At 39.3% G+C, this 23,014-nt stretch overlaps 1 protein-coding gene across 1 annotated transcript in view; it reads left to right on the top strand.

Annotated features, from left to right (window-relative positions):
* The first annotated feature begins 204 nt into the window (after positions 1 to 204).
* lrmda (leucine rich melanocyte differentiation associated) overlaps positions 205 to 23,014 on the top strand; it is a 206,846-nt gene continuing 184,036 nt past the window's right edge. Inside the window, exons 1-2 of the mRNA XM_062430139.1 lie at positions 205 to 443; positions 1,060 to 1,160. Coding sequence (XP_062286123.1) covers positions 402 to 443; positions 1,060 to 1,160 — 143 coding nt within the window. The 5' untranslated portion in view covers positions 205 to 401. The remainder of the gene's footprint in view (positions 444 to 1,059; positions 1,161 to 23,014) is intronic.

Raw genomic sequence — 23,014 nt, 5'->3', positions numbered from 1 at the left:
ATACTAAATTATAATAATAACAATCTCTCATTGAGCTTTCTTTATGTTAAGGAGTTTTATGAACGCGTTTTTAACGGATCCTTTCTTTCCATCAGCGGACAGTCAGGAGCACTGACTGCCATTTTTTCTTAAAAAAAAAAAAAAATCAGTAGCCGAGACTGTGCCCGCGTGCTTCCGCACAACAGCAGGTCAGCTGATAGAAACGGCACGCGGAAACTGTAAAGTCAATTGGAAAGCGCCATTAGATCTCCAAAGTTAGCCGGGCTACATCAACAGACATCACCATCTAATGTTTTACACAGCGGGTTTCTTACGCGAGACGGACTTTGGATATAAACTCAAATAACTTTTCAGAAAACACCAAGTCACCGTGCTGTCAGTCTTCCATTCAAGAGAAAGTTATGGCACACAACGAGTCGCTGGTCGCATTGAATGGGACTCAAGTAAGTTCATTTCGGAAACTGTGTCTGTAGGACTTTGCCCCCACCCAAAACGTCACCCCACTTCACTCGCCTGCATAGGTGGTACCTTTATCACGGAGTGTTTTAACAGTAGAGTTCACTCGTGCTAGATATACTGGTGTTGTTTATTTCTTCAGCATCACCGGTGTCATGTGACACACTGTAGTTAACGTTAGAGACGTGACTTTCAGTTTTGCAGTTCCTCCTACAACTTCCCTGAAGGGAGGAATGCCTCCAAGTTGCAGCAATGATTGTGTCATGACTGTGGCTCATCGTTTTTGGGAAGTGGACTATGTTGAAACTGTCTCTATCTCGGTTGCTTGGTAATTGAGATGTTTTGTTTATATAATGATGACTGGAAAGTGTTAATGGCAGAAAATAGAATTATAACTTAGACATCTCTTCAGGGGGATAATAATAAGACATCCTCACTGAACTGTTACCTTATCATTCAATGGACTAATTATTTCAAATGATAGTCCCCATGAAATGTGACTGTAGATGTGGGTTATCTTCAAAAAATATGATATTATTATTTTATTATTGTATTATTGCTACTTATCTCACAGTTATCTTTCCATTTTATTATCCTTTTAAGATTTCCTACATTGGACATGACTGTAAATACATTCCAGACTTCCTTGGGGACACATATGGCCAGTTTGCAAGAAGGCTGGATTTGAGCTTCAACCAGATCAGGTAAGAAGATGAGAAGGAAAACAGCTAACATGTAATCATCTGGATACATATGCTGTCTCTCTCTTCCTCTCTGCGTCTGTTACTGGGAGGCATGCATCTTTGGATTAGGTGCAATTGAATGTGTGCCCTTGGTCTATAGGTGGTCCGAGTGTCATCAGGACATCAAAGAGCTGAATGAGTGTAAGAGCTGAGCTGGTGCCACGCTGGGGCAGGATAAAAGGCGTGGTCGATAAATGTGACATGCTAATTTGAGGGCAAATAGAAGAAAAGATTCCTCTGTCAGGACATGAAGGAACACCTCATGGCAGCTGCTTCAGAGGGGGCTGCCATTTCAACAGCAGGACTAGCACAGTTGATCTGGCAAGTAAAAGAGAGGAGATGATGGTTAGACGGTGCTTTTGTTTCTGAAACCTTTTCATGACTGTAAGGCCACGACGCCGTCTCAATGGAGGCAATTTTTTGTCAAATTGTTTTCTTGAGGCAGTTGTCTGTGCTGGAGATATGGAGTCCTCAGTTTCACTGATTTACATCATGTATGCACAGTGTTAAGACCAGCTGGATTGGGGATGTTCCTGTGAGCAAGGCACTGTGATTGGGTGTAACTGTTTGAATGTGAGACAGATGTTGCTGGGAAAAAGAAGCATTCATTCTCAGCAAACCTGCAACCTATGACCCACTGACCTAATATTTACTCTATACATGTGTACATTAGAGCTGGGCGATATAGATAAAATCAAATATCACAATATTTTTGACCAAGTACCTCGTTATCAATATCATAACAATATTTTAAGGATGACTATTGATGCTGTCACAAAATATTTACACAATGAGATTTTTGATAAATAATCATCAGTAATTTGGATATAATGACTAAGTGGGTAAAGGCAAATAATAGAATAGCTGGAACAGTCAGTAAGTTCATAAAATTAATTTTATTGTAATGCAGCCTTTAAAACCAGGAAATACGATATTGCGATATCTCACGATATGGTTATTGATATATTGTCCAGCCCTAGTGTACACACAGTTGTGCTTACTATGGGGTTCACCTTTACATAAATTATTGTGTAAAGTCCCAATATCGTGATTTTGCGTGACTAAATATTCAGACTGTTTCACGGATTGTCGAGTTCAGGGGCTGCCTGTGGTTATTTGAACCTGAATACACAGATAAATCAAATTGCATAAATATTGAAATAAATAAATTGAGCAAGTGAGGTGAACAATTGCAATGAAATTTTAAGGTAATCATTTTGGATTTTGGATACATTTCACTTTTACAGTCTGTCTTAGGCTAATGCCCATTTGCTCAAGTAAATTAGTTTTAAAGCTGTGTCCAGCTATGTCACCTTGTCTACAATGCACAATGAGGCTGTTGAGTAAAATGTCATCAAAGCTAACAGACATAATGGCAAAAGGCTAAGAACAGAAGGTGCATCATAATTTACTCTGCATGTATATTTAAGGTACTGTTGAGATGCTTATCTATAAACCTGATGAAGGCTGGAAATAAATATACTAGCAGTAATAGAGAGTATTTCACTTTCAAGTTGTAAATCCTTATAGATTGATGTGCATGGTACAGCATACCCAATATACAATACAGCAGTTATCTTAGAGTTAGAGGAAGTGTGTTATGTCTTGCAAATAGCCTCATGGAGACTGACTGAAACAACCCTTATGTGTGTTGGTTTGGAGATCAAGGCTGGCATTATGTTTCTCGCCCTTGAACCTGTCACATTAAGGACTTGATGTTTAGAATCAAATATTTATGACTCGAGATATTACTAATTCATTATTAATTTTCAGTTCAGCTAATCTCAGATGTCAGATATCATTACTAAACTTCAAAGGGTGGTATGGGCAGAGAAGCGGTGCAGATGTAATGAAGTGGTTCTCCAACCATTTGAGGCTCATATTAGTAGACTATTGATTGATGGTTTGCTAGTGGGAAAAGTGATCTGTTACATAGTGCTTCATCTTTTTTTCTCCTATAGACATTGTTTTTAAATGTTTTACATTGCAAATCTATATGTTGAGTTAACATCAAACATGGTTTGAGGTGGTTTTATGTATTTTTTATTGTACTTGTGTTTCATGTGTACACCTCCGGCTGTCTTTTTGAATTTTCCGCTTCTGGTAAAGACGTGTTAAAAGGTTAAAATGTACACTATTGACCTGCTAGTGTGGTCATGCAAGCTGTTACATTACACTCACACACTTACACACTAGACCTATATATCCACCATTCCCTCTTAATCTCCGTTTTAGTTGCGATTGGTGTGTGTGTAGGTGTTCACATGACAACACTGGGTCATGGGTGGGTGGAGCTGTGAAATTCAATAAGCAGCTCAACATGTGATAATGTTATATGCTAACCAAGGCAAAGCAAACCCCCTAGCAGTTTTGATCCTCATAAGAATGCACCTAAAGACAGAGAACTCTGACTCACAGCTTAATGGCAGGAAGCTGTTTCTTGTGAAACTCCTGAACACGTGCTGCTGTATGTGAATTTATTAATAAGGACAAAATCAAATACCACTACATTTTGATACCATATCTTGCTATATATAAAAGAAGGAACATGGGATTAATGGTGTACAATTTCAGACAATCTCTCCTGGAAGGCATTCATAGCGTTGCACTCATTCATATCAAAAGTGACAGAAATGGCTGTGTGAAACATGAACAAAGAGAGCTTGAGAGAGAAGTTGAAATCCTCACTCCTTTCTCACTTTCACACAGCTGGCCAAGCACGGCAGCGCTCCCAGTTCTGACATTGGAAAGGTGCAAGGGGAGTGTGTTTCTGAAACTATCTGAACATCAGACAAAACCTTCTGATGGAGTATTCTGGCACGTTAGCTTTGATGCTTCTGGTTTCTGGATTCTGTTTAAAACAACACTGCTCCACAAGTACCTGCACTAATTTAATGTTTAAAGTGCGCACGAATCGCTTCAACTCAGAGTTAGAAAAGATTATACTTATTGTTGCAAAACATTTTCCAACAACATTTTCCGTGAATTGTTTTTCTAACTACTGGATGTGTGAAGCTTTTCATGTAAGATGGCTGAAAACTATAAAGCTAGATGTGTACCATCCACATTTAAACAGACATAACCTTTTATGGTAATAGAGCAATTTCTATTTTCAACTGATGGCATATTTTTAAGCAATTACTGCCAGATATAGATGAGATGACCACTGTAACATGATTCCTATAGTGCAGCCATAAGCAAAACGACAAATCTACATTTAAGCTCCATTACAATATTACAATGTCTATAATAATGCATTATAAGTCTTATATCACAATATTATGGTACTGTACATCTCTAAGCTTCAACATTTATGTATCTGAAGTTTTCTTATCCATCAGGCCCTATTTTACATCTCCTCTCAGATAGTTAAGACATTTGTGTATTGACATCATGACCCTGTTTCATTGTCAACTCAAGCAGACCAGGTGTTAACAGATGCACATGTTAGTGAAACGCAGCGGACTGCCTTCAGTATCATGCATTTCGTCACGCTGCTTGACTGAAATCGAGAGGGAGACATTGCCAGAGTTTGTTGTGGCTAATATGCTTATTTCTGTCAGCACAACAGACAACACTCATCCACCAACCTGACAATGAGTCACAGTGAAAAGCAAGGTACTGCCATCACCTTTAGCTGAGTCCTGTGTGTTTGCTGTGTGTCTTACACATGTGTTTATGTTTTTGTGTATGCCTGTGCATGTTTGCTTGCATGCAGTGTTTGTGCATCTGTCCCTGTGAGCATAACTGTGAGTGGCTGGGCAGGTAATGGCAGGATGAAATTATGGCAGCGGCCTGTCACACCCACACCTTTCCCTCTGTGTGCTGCAGTGTCACCCTGTCTCATCAATGTGGTGAGAAGTGTGGCTCACGGTGAGATTTTATGTCTCAGGATGGGCTTGGACAGTATTGTGTCATCCACTTTGTTCCAGGTCAGGTGTGTACACAAGGAAGTGAGTGGGCATGTGCTGTGTTGATGTGATTCCCCTCTGTGACTGGGGTGCACTTTGGTGCCTGCATCTGTTACATGCAGTGTTATCACCCTGGACAGATGAGGTTTGAGGAGGACACATGTCTGTGAGTCACAGGAAGAATCCTAACATTGGTAGAAAAGTGATACCTTTCTTCTGAGATCTTATATGGCACCTTGATAAACAAATCACATCTGTGCAGTGACAGTGTTTGTGAAACCCAAGCCTGCTCTATTTTGCTTATATTTTAGCTACTTAGATCTACCATGTCTGCACGTATAGAAATGCACGTAAAATATGTTAAAAACAACTGAAATAACAGATAGTTGATGATAATTATGCATCACTATACATTCCAATTGATTGCCATTTTTACAAACCTTCTCATCTGTTACCGAACTTTATTACAGTGCGGTGCTTAAAATGTTCACTTAAATGGCAGAAAAATAGCAACATATGTTCAGTCTATTAAAATACAATAGCCTTGCCATAATCCCCCACCATTATCACTTTCAGTGTCTTTTGTGACTGAGCCAGAAAGGTGTTGATTCAGCTCCACTGTCATTCTGAAGGCTAATGTTTAGGGTAGTATTGTATTGGATTGCATATACAGTACCAGTCAAAAGTTTGGACACACATTCCCATTCAAGTGAATGGAACAGCTCTTCTAATATTTATTACATTGTGGGAAAAAAACTGAAAGAAAAACAGTTGGGGAAGTGTTAAGGAGCACAAGGTGATTTGTTGCAAATGTTTTGATAAATGGATCAAAAGGTGCTCTGGCTGTGTTATTTGTACAAGATGTGTGGCTATGGCTTGCATACACACACATACACGTCTAAAATGAGAAGCATGTTTAGATTCAGTTTTGTACAGTTGTGTGCTGTCAAATCCCATATGCGATTGAAAGGTTCTTGTTTGATCTGTAGCACCGGCTCTCTCCTCCATCATCAGTCTCTTCCTCGTGTTGTGGTTGTCCTGTATTGTGTCTACTGTCACACCTGACAAATTTAACACATCTTATTAGTCAAATGTTATTAGCATCTTAATTAGCTTGCCCATCATCCCGCTGTGTTATCTTTTCACCCCGGCGCTACACTGTAGTTATTTCACTGTTTCAGTTACAGTTCAGAGTGATTGATTTAAATACCTTTTTTTTTTATTATCGCAGATGTGGTCAGGTTTGGTAAAGGTGGCACAAAACACCTTTTAAAGCTGACTTTAAATTCACTTTGCAGGAAATATTTGACCACATAGACCTTTTTATTTAGCTGTGAACTAAACTGGGATCATGTCCAGTACTACTCGCTATATGATCTTAAAACCAATGAAACACTGACATTCCTCTTTGATATACTTATAAGAATTTTATGTAGCAGATGAACTGAAATTAGACTTTCAAGCTGAAATGCATCCTGTCATTACAACAGAGGAGTCCATGTTAGACGTTAGCATTGCAGATGAACCTCAGCTACCTGTTCATGTGTGTGTATGTACAGTATGTGTGTGTCTGTGTGTCTGAGGGGGTATGTGCTCACCCAGGCTATGTTGGTGATGGCAGGAGTTTTGCATTTTAATGATAAATCAAGTATGCTAACTTGCGTTTTAAAACGAAAGTGCTCTAAATGTCGCCCGGCTGTCAAAATGAGATGTAAGTAGTCTGATGAAAAGAGAACAAAGAAGACAAAGTAGGGAGGCCTGGTACACTGAGAAATGAAATAAAACCTTGTATGGCCTGTCAGCTGTGTCGTTTTATATTCATATCTAAAGAACATTATAGTATTACTCTGCCGCTCATGCCTCACTCATCTGTCTCTCTTAATTCGTCACAGGCACCGCTCTGTCTTTCAAGTTGCTGTATGTCAACAGAGGAAGGGGCCTGCTAATTGACAAATGAGTGTCACAGACATCAAGTGCTCCTTTTCTATCCAAGCTAGGTAGACTCTGGTTGTTTGATGGTGGTGGTGGGGGGGAGGTTGTTATTGGCAGAAGCCCAGTAAGAAGCATCAGACTGGTCCTAGAATGAAAAGTGACAACAGGAAGAGAGCCTGTCATTGTCTTGCCTAAGTGTTCAATCTGCAGGGATGCCGGTATGCAGATAAAGTGTCAGTTAGGAGGAGAGGATATGAAACATTGGCAGTATGAAGTCCTCAAATCACTTAACTGGGAGCAGAGAGTGTGTGTGTCTGGTAATAGTGGTGGCGTACTCTGTTCTGCCGAGGAAATATATTCCATATCCGATCTATCAGGCCTGTTTAGGCCGATATTGTAGGATAACCTGATCTGTGTCTCATAAATTAAGAAGGGTGCAGCACTCCTCAAGCCGTAAGAGATTTAAACCAGAGAGATGAGAGGGACGTGGTCTCACAGGAAATAACTTATTCATATCAGGGACATTGATATTTTGTATCATTCTATGGTATTGGGAAAAAAAACCTTTTTAATTTACACCAGGACGTTCTTTTTTATTTTTTAAATGATGTACTACTCCTGGGAAAGTGGTTGGATGACACAGAGCTAAGAAAGTTATGCTTAATGGATGGCTTGTCTTGTTTCTCCATCTCTCCAATTTGAGGTTATATCAGAATTTGCTTTTATGTGATTGCTGCAAACACTTTTCTCACTGTTGAGGACAGTTCCAAACGTGCCAGCAGAGAGCTTGAGTCTCCAAGTCATATAGTAAAGTAGTAAAGGAACAATTTGTTTATCAAAACCATATGTGCATGTGATGAATTTGATGGGTCAAGTCATTTAAATAAAATGATGTGCTGGACAGTTGGTGGAGAGTTCTAATATATTTGGATAGATCTTAAAAAGATTAAATGATAGGCATCGGATATAAACCCTCTTCCTGAGTTAAAATTAAGACAATAATCTTCTGTTGTAACTAAGAGCCAGTTAATTTTGGCAAGATGACTAACTTATATATGATTGAAAGCTCTCCCACAAATTGCAACCAAACCGCAATAATGTGGCCTTCATTATGTCTTGCATCCATAGCTGGTTTGTTGTTTTGTCTTTGTGTTTGATATCTGTCCTGCCATATAAGCTGTAATTAAATTTTCCCTGACAGGCAGATAATGTTTGATCTGCATCTTTTAATCCTCTCCAGTGAATCAAAACCAAGTAATAGTTAAAATCTACTGTTTGAATTTCCTGGATATACTGAATTAGATCTTTAGTCTGTGAGGGCAAGGAAGGACTTTAAGGACTAGGTCTTAAAGGGAAAGTTCACCCAAATAGAATTCACATACATTATAGTATGCTATAATCTGCTTCACAGTTGAACATCCGACATTCATATAATTTAGTCCTTTATAAATTTAATGTTAATGGGCAAGCACAAAAAAAAGTTTCACCTGTTTACATCATCAGTGTAAGTCTTGACAGCTTAAGTTTAATTTTGTTTGATCATCCCTCACACCATCAACAGTTAGGATAGGAAAGAAAGGATAGTTCGTCAAACCACGTCCGGCTGTAGCTTTACTTTAGTAAGCGGAAAGACAACAAAATGGCTGAGTGGAATAATTACCCTGTTGGTTCTTGCAAAGCTGATGTGGTTGTACATGAAAATCTGCTCTTACCTTGTCTGCCAACCTTGTTCAAGGAAGTGACAAGTATTACCATGGCAATAAACTATTCAGTCTTTGGTCTTGCCCACAACATTTTGCAGAGGTAGACACATAGGTGATAGTGAGTTATACATTAATTCTCTCCAGAAACAGCAAAAAAGAGTAAAAATAAACTTGGTAGACTCTTGTCTGTGTTTGATATTTGCTTCACTGACCAAAGTCACTGGAATAGAATGATGCAAATGTGTTCCTTTCTAAAGGGCATTCATTTGTATTTTTCTAATTGGCAACACATTTAGTGAAGGCCAAAACCATCCATACGTTAGTCTGTCTCTCAATATTGAGAGACATTAAAGCAGGTCACAAATTTGTAGCTTAGTTTCTAAACAAGGCGAATCAATTTCCTAAAACAGCTGGACACTGTGGTTTTAAGCAAATGTTACCAAAACAGGAGTAAACAGCGCATTTGTTGGGGACTATTTTCAATTTCAGGTTAATACACATTTGGTTAGTATTTACAGCAGCAGGGTGGTTTATGTGGGATTGACTCAAAAACATGTTAGTCAGTGGAACAGTGTAGCTCATTGATGTGCTTCTAGTAGTTTGTGGATAATAGTGGAGGTTTATGGCACAGCTGTACTAGGTTTTGGCTGCACAGACAATACTTATTAGTAGGATCATTTCATTGTTGGTTTTAGTGTATTCCTAGGCTTTTTTGCGCATACGAAAATATTTTTGGCCTTATACTATAAGCCAGTCGAGTAGCCACTCTGTTAGTGCACAGTTCCTTTACCCTCAGTGTAACACACTGTATATAGTATAAATATTTATGTTTGTTAAAACACAACATAAGCCCACTGATGGCAGAGGAAGCATCTGTTAATCACTGTCAGGAGCTGCCATCAGCCCTCTACAGTTCTCCACAACATCTTCTCTTCTTCAATCTGAGGCCATCTTGTGGTTTCGGATCCTGAATGGAAAGGAACATCTTTATGTTCCTTTTGTTCACATTATAAATACTGGGCAGTGATGCCATTCCTTTTATGACTGCGTCACATTTTTTATTGTATATCCCAAGACGGATGGCGTGCCACTGACACAGAGATTTACAGGCCTTCAGCTCGCAGTGGCAGAGCTTTAGAAGGGCCTGCTGACATCTAGCCAACACTTTGGAGGAGGAGAATAAAAGCTGACATTTTATTGGCTCTGAGAGAGAGAGAGAGAGAGAGAGAGAGAGAGAGAGAGAGAGAGAGAGAGAGAGAGAGAGAGAGAGAGAGAGAGAGAGAGAGAGAGAGAGAGAGAGAGAGAGAGAGAGAGAGAGAGAGAGAGAGAGAGAGAGAGAGAGAGAGAGAGAGAGAGAGAGAGAGAGAGAGAGAGAGAGAGAGAGAGAGAGAGTTGGGGGGGTGTCAGGGAGGAGAGGAAAGAAAGGAAAAGAGATTCTGTTTCTGTACTTTATATTTTTCAGCACTGCCAGCTGTCAGGGGGACCTCGCTAAAAAGAGGGGATTTATTGGGTATTATTTAGAAACTTGTCAGTGGTAATAACTACAGCTATGATTTCAATTATCACCCACTAAATATAGCTTAATTCACTGCCTTGCTGGCCATAATGAGCCGCCCTGACATCATTTTTCAAAAATTCGATACCATGCTATTTTAATATTTTATGTTGACCACCGATTTAATTTTCCTCCCTGGTGCTTGGCATGTGGCAAGGTCCCACTCCCTCATGCGCAGTTGGATAGGCAGAGCTATTGAGTTCAAAGCTGTCCCAGGGATATATTTTTTCCATTGACAGAAATCCAATTAGTTTTAGTACACAGTCTGGCTGAATAAAAAGGGTCTTAAAATCTACAATATGTTTCCTTAGCGTTTTAGCAGAGTGCAAAGCCAGTGATGGATCTTTATGATTTGACCTGATGGGGCCCAAGTGGACATACTCCCTTTTCTATTTTGGCAAGTGAAAAACAAACTGTCCATATGTCTTACTCATTTTGATAGGCAGAGCAGAGTCTTTTGATATTGCGTAAACATCTACAGTACAGTGCATGCAGTGGCTAAGATCTTGACTCTCGTACATATTTAAAGACTTATTAAATACTTTACAACTACTACACAGATTCTGCTGAAACACCATGTAAATATGAGAGAGGGAAAAAAGTCAGATGTATAATTCATTAGTGACATGTTTAGTAAGTAGACGATTTGTGGAGAGTTAATGTGCGCTCTGGTTTTGACATGAGGGTGTGCATTTTTAAGCAAGCATTTAGGATACCTGCCAGTGATTAGGACCTCTCTATACTGTGTGAGTGTTTCGCCATAAAAAGAAGGGAAGAGTGCGCCAACTTATGTTTGAGACACAACCTGTGTCTCTTTTAGCCCATAGCTCAAGCACTGTTTATGTTCACCCCATCACACTTAGCCATCTCCCAGATTGATGATGTAAGCAACTGGAAGGCATGGAACATATTAGAACAGAGCATGGAGAGGGGCAGCCATACTTTTACTTCCCTTGGCTGAGTCCCAAATGGAAAAGAAGAAGGTTTGAAGCCTGTTTTGGAAGAAGAACAAAGGAGCTTCCTTTGGTATGGTCTAGACAGTTTTGGTCGCTTCATGGCTTTCAATCTCCCACAGTCTTTCCTAGAGGGCCCAGGGGTGAAAAGTGAAGACAGATACATGGATGTATTCATGCCAAGACTTTAGAAAGGATGATTGCAGTTTTTGCCATGTTTTGAATTTCCAGGGATGATTTTTTTAAGAGGGTTGCATGATAAAGGTTATCAGTAGATGAATAAATCCTATGACCATCAGATGCAGTCAGAAGCTCTTATTAGAGATAGCAGCTTTTGAAGGCCTCATGATTACTAAAAGAATTTGCTGTTACATGTTATTGAAGATGGGGGCCTAATATAATATATTTTTTTAAGTATATGTGGTTTGGGTCAGGCTTAATCATGGTTTGCCGCTCTTAAAGTGATAAACTGCATTACATGTAGGCCATCTTTTTTGCTTGCTCTTCAATTTCTGGCCCCTAACAGCTTTCGTGGGTTTTTTTTCCCTGCACTCCTGTAGAATGCTTAAACCATCTCTGGATCTGGACAGCTGTGCCACATTCTCAGCACAGCTGTAACTCATTTCCTGTTTCCATTTCAGATAAACTTACTCACATCTTTCACAGCTTTCACTTATAAAAACCACTGAATGTCTGTCCAAGCCGCCATCCCAAGTACTTGATATTGGTCAGACAGGAAGATTTGTGGGAGATAACAGCCCCCGTGCTCTCACCCGACTGCACTCTTGTTCTCCCCTTTCCTCTATTATTTTAACTTGTTTCTAGTCTACATTTGCTGGTTCGTTTTGCGAAGCATGAAGAATAAGTTAAGAAAAACTGTAGTTAGGAATGAGCTCAGAAATCAAGGGCAAGCGATGGGTTTTTTGAGGCTACATCTGACATCCATCACCATGGAAATATGTTTTAATGGTCAGGCAGGCTGCAAGACATCAGTAAGCTGTTGCCTCACTTTTCCACCCAGGGACATATTGAGATAAGAAACAGTGACGGCATGTTTCATGTCCATGCTGCTGACACGTCTTTGCTGGAAAACTACAAGGAACAACCCTTCCATTTTGGGGCCAGCAGTCTGTGTAGTACAGTTTTCTTATTCTCTGTTTTCGCTCATGAAAACCCTCTCTCCATTAGGATAAATACATTGACTCCCATCATAGTGGTTCCACTGTGAGCTGCTGACTGCGCCATTAGCTGACAGTATTATTATGTGAACAACAGACCAAACAGTCTCTTGATCTTCTCTGTCTGTCCAGACGTTTGGTGATGTTTAAGAATTTCTCCCCAGTGGTAATGGTGAGATAGCTTTTGTACCGGGGGCACTGTAGAGTTTCTTTATTTTCTCCCTCTGTCTGGATCTGGGGCCCCTGGGTCCTCCAAAGCTCAGAACATGTCTGTACTCAGATGTTTCAAAACACCAAACAGCAGAGGAAGAGGAGGAGAAGGAGGAGGCAGAGGAGGAGGAAGAAGAAGGGATTAAGGAGAGACGAAGGGAAATGGGAGGAGGGCAAGGAATCCTCACAGGAACCAAGTGTACATCTACAAGCAGACCAGGCAGAGAGGCCGAACAGGGTCTGTAGACTTGTGATCTGAGGGCCGTTTGTGTGTCAGTCAGATCAAAGTCTTTTGAAGAGCAGGAGAAATCCCTTTACCTTCTCTGACTATGGCAACCCTTATTGGAAGCTGGGTGAAAGGAGGGGGATGATAACAGTGAAATGCTTCAACTTGTGATGCTTTTTTATTGTTTTTGCTTCACTTCAAGTAAAACACACATCCACTCCAAGACAGTTTTATTCATGTAGCTTTAGGCTCATTGTTTATAGATTGTGTTACACGTAGCATGTCAATAAATATGAGCACATACATTTTTAGGCATTTGGATACACTAATATAATATCTGAGTGACTGCAACCTCTGGTCTGTGTGCTTTCACACATAACTATGTTGATTTATGATAGAGGGATTTTGCTTTACTGTATTAAAAAGGAAGACAGCTGCTGTTTTTTCCTAAGCAACAGATGTAGTGTTTTTATAGTTTCTTACAATATAAGAGTCATTGGTCGGTTGACAGGAAATCATTGCTTTTTGTGATAGGAAATACTTGTGAAAGGCTAATAACAATAATAATAATGATAATATAAAAACGTTACTTAAATAACATCTTTAAAAAACAAAGTTACAAAAAGCTTTACAATAAAAACAGATAATGGAAGCAAATAAAATCTGTGTCACTGTGGCAGTTCATTAATGAAGGTAGCGCATAATCAAAACTATATGTTAAAAATGATCTGAACATTTGTTGCCCATTTTGTTTAACACTAACAAAGTGATCACATATGATAAGAGTTCCTTCTGGCCGTTGTGGGATTTAACTCACTCGTCAAGTGAATGAAGTGTTTACAGTGGCTGAACTCAATGATAATGGAAGCAAATAAGATCCAAAGCAAAGCGTATTGACAAGAATGGTATTTCATGTACTATAAATAAAATAGTACAATAAATACCACCAGTTAAGAAAATGCCATCAGATGAAAGTGAGTCTTAAGAAGAGTTTTAAAAGAGGACACTGGATTTGCCTGTCTAAGATCTCCTGGCAGGAAGTTTCACAGCTGAGGGGCCTGAACAGCACAGGGCCGCTCCCCTCTAGTGACAATTTAGACTGACTTGTGAGTGTGAGAGTTAGCAGATCATAGATAAAGGCAAGAATCTGACCAAACAGGGCTTGAAAAACAAGCAGTAAAATCTTGAAATCAATTCTAAAACTCACAGGTAGCCAGTGAAGGATGTGGTTGCATCTCTTAGTAATGTTTAAAACCTGGTAGCGGTGTTTTGTATCAACTGCAGTATTTGGATCTTGGTTAGCTGTCTTGATTGGGCAAAACAGGACTGCAAACACGTGTGTCACCTGAGCATCAAAAGACAAATCACTGCCAAAAATAATCCCTGGGGTGCAGGCCTCATAGCAAACATTATTAGATAGTACCCAGACTAGAGGAGAGATTGTTAATGCTGCTAGTGCTGGGTCCGGAGGGGGTAATTATAATGACTTCTAATTTGGAGTCATTCAAGTGCAGAAAGTTTTTGGACATACAATTTTTAATTTCAGTGAGGTAAGACATAATACATGAAACATCTGTGATACCAGACATACAGTTGGGTGTCATCCGCATAGCAGTGGAAATTGATGCTATATCTACGCATGAAGATGGGAGGACATGAAATCAGTCTTCAAATAAATAAAGAGATTCATGGTTGTGGTTTGCATTTTGAGAAACCATATCCATACCACTGGTGTTAGATACAGTATTTGTTACTGGTCATCCACTCGTCAACGCAGATTTTGAAGATTTTTGGGAGTGGATTTGAACAGATTTATACAGTGATTTTATGTTTCCACTTACCAAGCAAAGTTTCCTCCTAGAAGAGGGCATCGGCAGCTTACTGTAAGGTCAGTGTATTCAAATATGGGAATAGCTGAATAATAGTGTTTTCCTCTTTAGCACTTCTAATATTATATCATAAGTGTGCCTCCTACATACATTGTTTTCCTGTATTTTGACTCAATATTACAGTATATTGTATGAAAAAATCAGTTAATTCGCAAGTGACAGTGTTAATGCAGTCACCTTGGAGTCAGGCAGTCATGGCACAGAGAAACTTCTGTTTTCATTTGCAACTAAACCATTTTCTGCTGCCTGACTGCTAACAGCATAGTTGTTGTGTTTTTTTTTTACAGACATGTATGGGTATTCTAAAGTATGCTCTGTATCTGTATTACCTTTTGTTATGATTTTGGCATGGTGAGAGTGTAGGGACGTTTTCTTAATTGGCTACTGATGAGACTATATGACATGAAATAGTTAAATACTTCATATTAGCACTACATATTAATCTGTAGCATAAACTCTCATAAATGTGTAGTGATGGACATTTGGTGCCAGAGCAAAGCACTACGCTATGCTAAAACTATGAACATACAGGCCTATATATACACACAACTGTTCCTTTAACAGAGTGCCAGACAGTCCGTCACTCATACTCACTCCCTCACACTGGGAACGTGTAGTGAGTGTATTCTTCCATGGGCCTGGCTGTTTAAATTAATTATTAGTTTTATAGCGGACCCTGAGGCCCTGCACAGGCAGCTAATCCCTGTAGAGGGCTAATCCGACCCTGCGTTACAGAAAATCAATGCAGGTCTTTGGTGTTGGCATGCCATCAGGGCACGGGGACACATGTCAGACAGGCCTCCTGATTTTTTCATGAGGTGTGTTTTTGATGTTGTGGAGCCAGTGGAGGATGCTTGAGGTACCCAGAATTGAAAAGAATATCCGGAAGCAAGAAAAAAGGCTTGTATGACCAAATTTCTCCTGGGGTGTTGGTGATGCAAGTGTGTGGTTTTTGTGCATTATCTTAAATGAAAATGGATGAGATCTCGGAGAGAATTGGTGCTGTCAAAAATGTGAGTTGTATGAATTTATAGTGAAAGAGTGCATATACAAAGCTTATGATATTTGTAACTAAAGAATAATAGTTTTAATAAAAAGCTCCTCTAACTGAATGTTATATTTTTTAAAGCATAACACCCCCACTGTGTAAGATACTGTGTGTCTGTATCCTGCTGTGCTCCTATCTGTTGATAATCATCTTTGGGATGTTGGATAGGTAGTGACTGCTACATTGGAACCATGAATGACCTTCCAGCAACCTCTGTGATGATGGATGTGTGTGGTGGATGAGTGTCCCACAGTCATCAAGGATTTGAAGGGATTTTGTTTGCAATAACTGACTGCAGATCAAGTCTGAGTTATGTCATATTTGCTATTTTCACTGGTTTGGTGGTTGATGATTGGTGCCAGTTGAACATCAGGCTGCACTGTTTGCCTGATAATTTGATGAAAAGAAAGGACTGGAACGGTCATTTTGAAAATGTCAATTTGTGTCTTTTTAGTAATAAATATTTTCTTCTGTTTTTTAATGAATCAAGACGAGAACATCCTATATTGTTTCGGCCATAATACACACAGTCTGTGTTTTGAGATCAGTTTAATATCTTGTCAGATTTGATACACTGTCAAAATTTCAACCATTTTCTTTTATTTTGTCAGGGTTTAATACCATTCAGAGGAAATATGAATATTTCTCATTCCTCAGTCTCATTTCATAATCTCAACTGTCTGTCAGTAATTGGAGGAGAGATAGAGAGAGAGATGATCTGACCCAGTCCCCTACTTTTTTACACCTCTCATTCTACCTATTAGTTTTGGATTACCAGCTTTCTCTCTCTCTCAGTGAGACTGGCAGCTGAAGATAATAGCTTTCATAATGTATGGAATTTCATTCCAAGCTCGTCTGTGTTTCTCTTTATGAGAGAGCAAAAATTTGTCGAGCCCAGTCAGTCTATTCATTTCCTCTATTGGAAGATTAATGAGAGGAACAGCGCTGTCTCAAGCCTTCTGTGACAGGCTTCAAAGTCCCTGTACAGGAAGACCTGTGTCAGTTCATCTGCAGAGTTCACACAAGCTGCCATATATTTGTGTTAACACTATGGCAGTTCATTAAGGAGGGTAGCACATGATCAAAACTATATGTTAAAATGATCTCAACATTTGTTGCCCATTTTGTTTAACACTAATGAAGTTTGTAGATATGATAAGAGTTCCTTCTGGCCGTTATGGGATTTAACTCACTCGTCAAGTGAGTAAAGTGTTTACAATGGCTGACCTCAACACTAAATGTTGTTTGATGTAAGTTTGACTTCATTAAGTGAAATCTTTGTGGACTGCCCATGGCTGGGGAAGAGCACCACTAATGAGGAAATGATGGTCATGAGACCTGTATAACTGTTGCTTCCCTTTCTTATCTAGAGCATGAAAACATTCATTCCCAGAAGCACACAATATTCTGACTCCTGTCAATCTATCCAACCATTATCTATACTTCTTTACACTTGGATTTTTTAAATTCTATGTTATACAGTACTAATGGATCTTACGTTGTATCTGTTAAATCCATCTTTTACTTATCTAGTCTGCATAATGATTAATATAACAGCTACGAGGCTATATTCTGAAAAAAGGGATAAGTAATATGTGTCCTGAAAAAAATGGAAATGGAGTGAAAATGAATAATGCAACTTCAGAAGGACCTCAATATACTACATGTATCATGAAGCTCAATAACTAGGCTATAAATTTAACTACATATGAAATGTTGAAATTGAGTCCTGTGTTTTGCTGTTGTTCCTCTGCTGCTACAACCCTGTGTAGTCTATTAAATACCAGTAAAAACTCTCTTGTGACAGTAAGAACTGAGCCAATTTTTTTTCTCTCATCATATGACTGACACAGCAAACAAAATCAAATAAGCATCAGAGCTGTCATAGATTTTCCCTTGAGAGCTCCTTTAAGGTTTGCTCTGTGTACATGTGTGTCATCTATACCTGTGATCTTAAATTTCAAACAACGCTGGCTTTTTCCCCTTTAAAAATTCTGGCCATTGGTCCAAAATTTGAGATGAGTTGTTTAAAATTGCTGGACTTTCTTAACTTGATGAAGTCATCAGTGTTAATTGTATACATGGCGAAGAAATGTGGCTTTACAACCAAAATCGAATGCACTGTTTCTGCAGTCCATGAGTGCAACTAAGGAAACCGTTTTTTCCCCATTTCCCTTTGTTTTTATATCTGGTTACTCCAGAAAGCTGACTATAAACTGTTTGTGTAAGTACTACTTTTCAAATGTAGCTTTTCAAATATGTACATATGTAGATATTACCACTGTACCTTTCATTCTCATAATTTATTAGTTAATTCTTGGCTCATCATGTCTGGAAGTTGTCAGACTTGTTTTGAGGGACTCTCCTGACAGACCTGGGCATGAATATGTCTTGTAAATTTGTTGAAATGGTGAAACACTGACATGAGTACAAGGCTACAGCAGTGAATGGAATTTTCTTGGAACATGGTGGTATCTTTTTAGAATTTCACAGATTATTCCTGGTCTAAACTTGTCAATCAGAAATGAAATCTTCCTCAAACTATACCAGACCTTAAAACGGCTTGTCAATCAGAAAAAAAACTCCCCCTTTTATATAACTTTTTGCTGCAATCAAATTAAGTCTCATATTCCCTTCATGTAGTTGTTTGAAAAATGCTTGGAAAAGTCAAAAGAAGCATGTGTGGATATACATGTTTCATGACTATACAAAGTTGGGAGAAGAATTTCTGTAAAAAAGAAAAACTTTCTTCTTTTGCTGTACACAGGCAGCAGAACAGTGTATTTGCTTTACACTGCTTTGATTAAAGGTTTTAAGAGAGAGAAGACATTTCTTTTGCTTTATGGCTCTCCTTGCCAGCTTGGCAGCAGCACTAGCATTTAAATGCCCATTAACAACCTTTTAACTGTCAAGATCTTTTGAAATATGGATATTTGCTTTCCTCACTGCTTCAGAGCCACCAAAATTACTTTTAATAGCACAAGTGCTGGAATTAATATGTTCCTTCATGAGCAGTAGCCTAGCCGCACGTCATTCTAGTGCAAAGGAGTTTACCAATGATGTCTGATTAGGAGTGCAAGGGGAGATTAATAGATGTTTCTTCCCCTCATTTGTTATCACTCTTTTAGTGCATTGACTGACTACAGCATGTGATAAATAGAGGGAAGCCTCTGCATTTCCTGAGTGTGACACTATCTATCTACTCGTCAGCCCAGCTCCGTGTTGATGCGATGTCTCCTCTGACAGCACATCCAAAGTCAGCTGCCTAGTCCTGTGCAATTTCAGCAGCAGAGGGGAAGGTGTTTGGGATCTGCATTTTAATCCTGGCCTGTTTAATGTTTGCCCCCTGACAATCTGGGCCAGACATCATTTTAATGGTATGTACAGTGATAAAGCCAATAAAATGTCAGGATGATTGATAATCTGAGCATTATAGCAATATGACTTTCCAGTTCTCCTCTGCGCTCCAATGATGATTTCCAAATTGAATTCTTTATGTGTGCGTGCGTGTGTATGTATGCATGCCGGTGTGCGTCTAAGGTGAGAAGAAAACAGAAGAAATCTTGTTACTTTCTAGTGAATCAGTTTTTAGTGCTAATATGTTATTTCCAAAATAACAAACCATATCGGCTGAATAGATTATCTCGGAATTTTTGGCCTGTTTACTGTATATTTGTCTGGAAAATATGGATTGGAGTGGGGACGATTATAAGGTTGATTACCATATTTCTTCTGTTAAATAAATGGTATGAAATCTTGCTTTCCTCTGGATGTCAGAAGCTCTGAATGCATGAGCCAGGCCTCTGAGGCCCGTGTGTGTGTGTGTTTCATATCAAAGCTGGCTTATTTTCGTCTACCAGGGATTGATGGGAGCTGTGGGAGAGGATGCCGTTCATATCTCTTGACTCGTGAACTTGTCCAAACACAGGTGGACATTGACATACCACAGACGCCAGTGGAGGAATCAAATGTTACAGTTGTGCTTTGTCAGTTGACTGTTATAAGTTTGACATTCTTTTCATTATTTCATTATTATAATGGTAAGTTTCCCATTGGTGCTATTTTTATCCATTTAAACATTAACCTGTCTATTCATTCAAAACTGTTCTTCAAAGCTGTAGACTCACCTTGGGGCTTATGGATGATATCATACAGCTCTGGTTCATTGATTTATTGCTTGCTATTTGGAAACCAATAGCAATTGGTTTGAGATTGACAACACATGTAGACCTGTACTGCAGTCAGTGTCTCTACGGAGCTATGAAACAGCTCCTTTTATCTTCCGTAACCTCAGAGCAGTCCTGCCTCTGACTGGCAGTCATAGAAAGCTCTTTGTTTTATGTAAATGGTGATTGATGACATGTCTGGCACAGCCTGCAGTTTTTGACAAAAAGTATTGATGGCTGCTCTCAGTAAAGTGTTAGTCCAGGTGACAGAGCAATCCATTTTAAGATGAATGAGAGAGAGTGAGAGAGTGAGAGAGGGAGGGGGAGAGAGATAAAGGGGAGGTGGAGAGAGAGACTAAAACAAGAATGTCATCAGCACTTTCAAAGGCTGTAGTTACACATTTGTAACTCTAGTTTAATGATCAGAATACACACACACGCACACACACACACACACACTGCTATCCTATTTTTTTAAATGTGGGTCCGGTGATAATTGAAGAACCAGCAACAAGTGCCACAGAGCCAAACGCCAACAGAAACGAGAACACGTTGCATGATGCACTTACCAATTTTTGTTTACTATTAAAATGCCAAGTACATCATCACTTCCCACTGCTTTTACCCTCTCAGACACTCCCTGAGGACCCAGTGCTTTTTGCTTTTTAATAGTGGGAATGTGTCCATGCAATATAATGGCTACTAAGACCAGAGTAGTTAAGATACTGGATTGTGCAAAACAGTGAACAAATAATGAAAAAAACAAAACAAAAGAAAACTTCCAATGGCTAACCAAGATAACACACAAAAAATAAAAGAACAAAAACACTGCATTATTGGCTATATTTACATTAAAAAGAACATCTATATCTGTGATACAGCATATGAAATGTTTCTACTCCAATTAAAGAAAAATGCTGTTTAATTTATGTACACATGGCCTGTGTTTCACTTGTGCACTCTAAAATGCAATTAATGCAATTTTGGTATGTTCGTAAACATTATGAATTGTCTGTTAACTGAGCATTTTAGCTTTAAAAAAACCAAACAAACAAACAATATACTATAGGCTCATTTGGATAAAGACACTGAAATATTTAGTAACTCTCTTCTCTTGTGCAACCCTACATTCCTCATACTAATGTTTTTATGATGATAACTAAAACTAAAACCCTAAAAATGTACTCTGAATGTAACTAGTAAGTGAAAAAGCTCTCATGCCTCGTCAAAATATACCTGTCTGTCAGTTGAGGCTCATTTACTGCCTGTGGGAGTCAGAGCATTTATAGCCACTGGATTTGTTTGAGTTGGATAATGGGTCCGTGATCCACAGGGGCAATTCCATCCCCTGTGCTCCATCTCCTTTCTGACTTTAGGAAGATGAATGTGAATTTACATTTGCTCTATATGCTTTTACACTCGGCAGTAATGTAATTTCACTAATGGAGCCACTATCAAAGAAAAGTTTACTTTTGGATCTAAGAAGTGAGGAATGTTCAAAGGACCAGCCAGCCAGAGACTGCGGATAGCAGAACGGTCTGATAGAAACAATACGTCTGCATATGTGAAGAAAATACGTAATAAAAACTACTCCAAAAATGGACCTGGTGCTGACGTGTGTCTGATAGAACCAGATTTAACAGATGCTTCAAGGGGACCTTAACCCATGAAATCACGCTGTCCTGCATCCAGAGCCCCACCCTCTAACTGCTGTATAAATAGATTCTCGTGACAGGGTAATTCATCTCTGGCCATGAAAACATCAGCTTTAAAAGACAGCTCGCTGAGACCCTGCGCTTGTTAGGGGCCAGATCAGCAGCCCAGATGCCTGGGATGTAAACTCATGAAGAGAAGATTAATTTATCTGTCATCCCTGACTTTGACAGTTGTTGTAAATTTGACTCTGGCCTCTGCACACGGAAGGGAGGGGAGGGGCGCAGGGTGGGAGAAAGCAGAGACGAGTGAAGATATGGAGAGGAGTGTGAAGAGGGAGGACGGCTTTACCAAGGGAGGGGTAAGGTAGGGTTGAGTGTGTGTCAAAAATTTCAAACATATAATACTGACAAGAGAACTCACTCACTCACTGCTGGTGTGCACCTGGACTACATCTACAGACCACCTCTCCAGATGATGTGTTTGGAAACCTATTGTTCAGAGAATATTTGGCAGTGATTTCAGCCAAACTACCCTGCCTCTGACTTCTAAGAGCACCCTTTCCTCTTCACCATTCTTTTTTCTCCTTCTGCTCTTTTCAAGATGGTGGCCACATAAGGCAGGCTGGAAAATGAGTAGTGGTCGTGTCAGGGAAGCCATTTGGGGTCTGATTGATGGTAGCAGGCGAACCACAGCAGCCATGTTCTCTGATCTCCCTATGTGTGCCATGCCTGGCGCTCTCTGAGAAACAGTCGAAGTTTTTTTTTTTTAAAGTTAATGCCGCTGCCAGACATATTGCATTATATTTCTCATCATATCTGTGTCAGTGTTTCAGAAAATAGATGATGAATTGGGATGTGTGACATGTTTATCATTGGAGCGGAGGATGAGCTTGCTTTGAGAGAAAAATATGGAAAATAAATGTTGTAATGATGCAATCAAAGTCTTGGTCACTGTGGCACAGATCATGTATGGTATAGCTAACATTTATTTACTGTAATAATAAGTCATTTGGAATTAATAGGTAAATAAGTATTGCATTGTCAGTGTTACAGTGTTAAGCTGAATAATTCATAGCATACACATAATTGCATGTTTTGCACACTGTGCAGCTTCAATGAATAGAAACTGTCTATTTAAAGTTTTGTGTCAAGCCTCTTTTTTCCACAGATCCTGATTCCAGTAAAGCTGGCCTTTTTTCAGGATTTATAGAACCACATATGTGGATGTAGTTATGGCCTTCAGCGTAGATACAAGGCTTGTGCTGTCAATAAAGAAGCCCCCTGGGCTTTGGCTCAGCATGAGAATTATGATGTCTCCTCTTGGTTTCATTTGACCCCTCTATCTTTCTGTGGGCCTGCCATGAGTGTCACTGTATTTTCATTACTAAT

This window comes from Scomber scombrus, chromosome 12 (assembly GCF_963691925.1).
Source record: "Scomber scombrus chromosome 12, fScoSco1.1, whole genome shotgun sequence".
In the NCBI taxonomy this organism is placed as follows: domain Eukaryota; kingdom Metazoa; phylum Chordata; class Actinopteri; order Scombriformes; family Scombridae; genus Scomber; species Scomber scombrus.
Note: the sequence above shows the minus strand (reverse complement) of the source record. Positions and strands in the feature narration are given on the sequence as shown.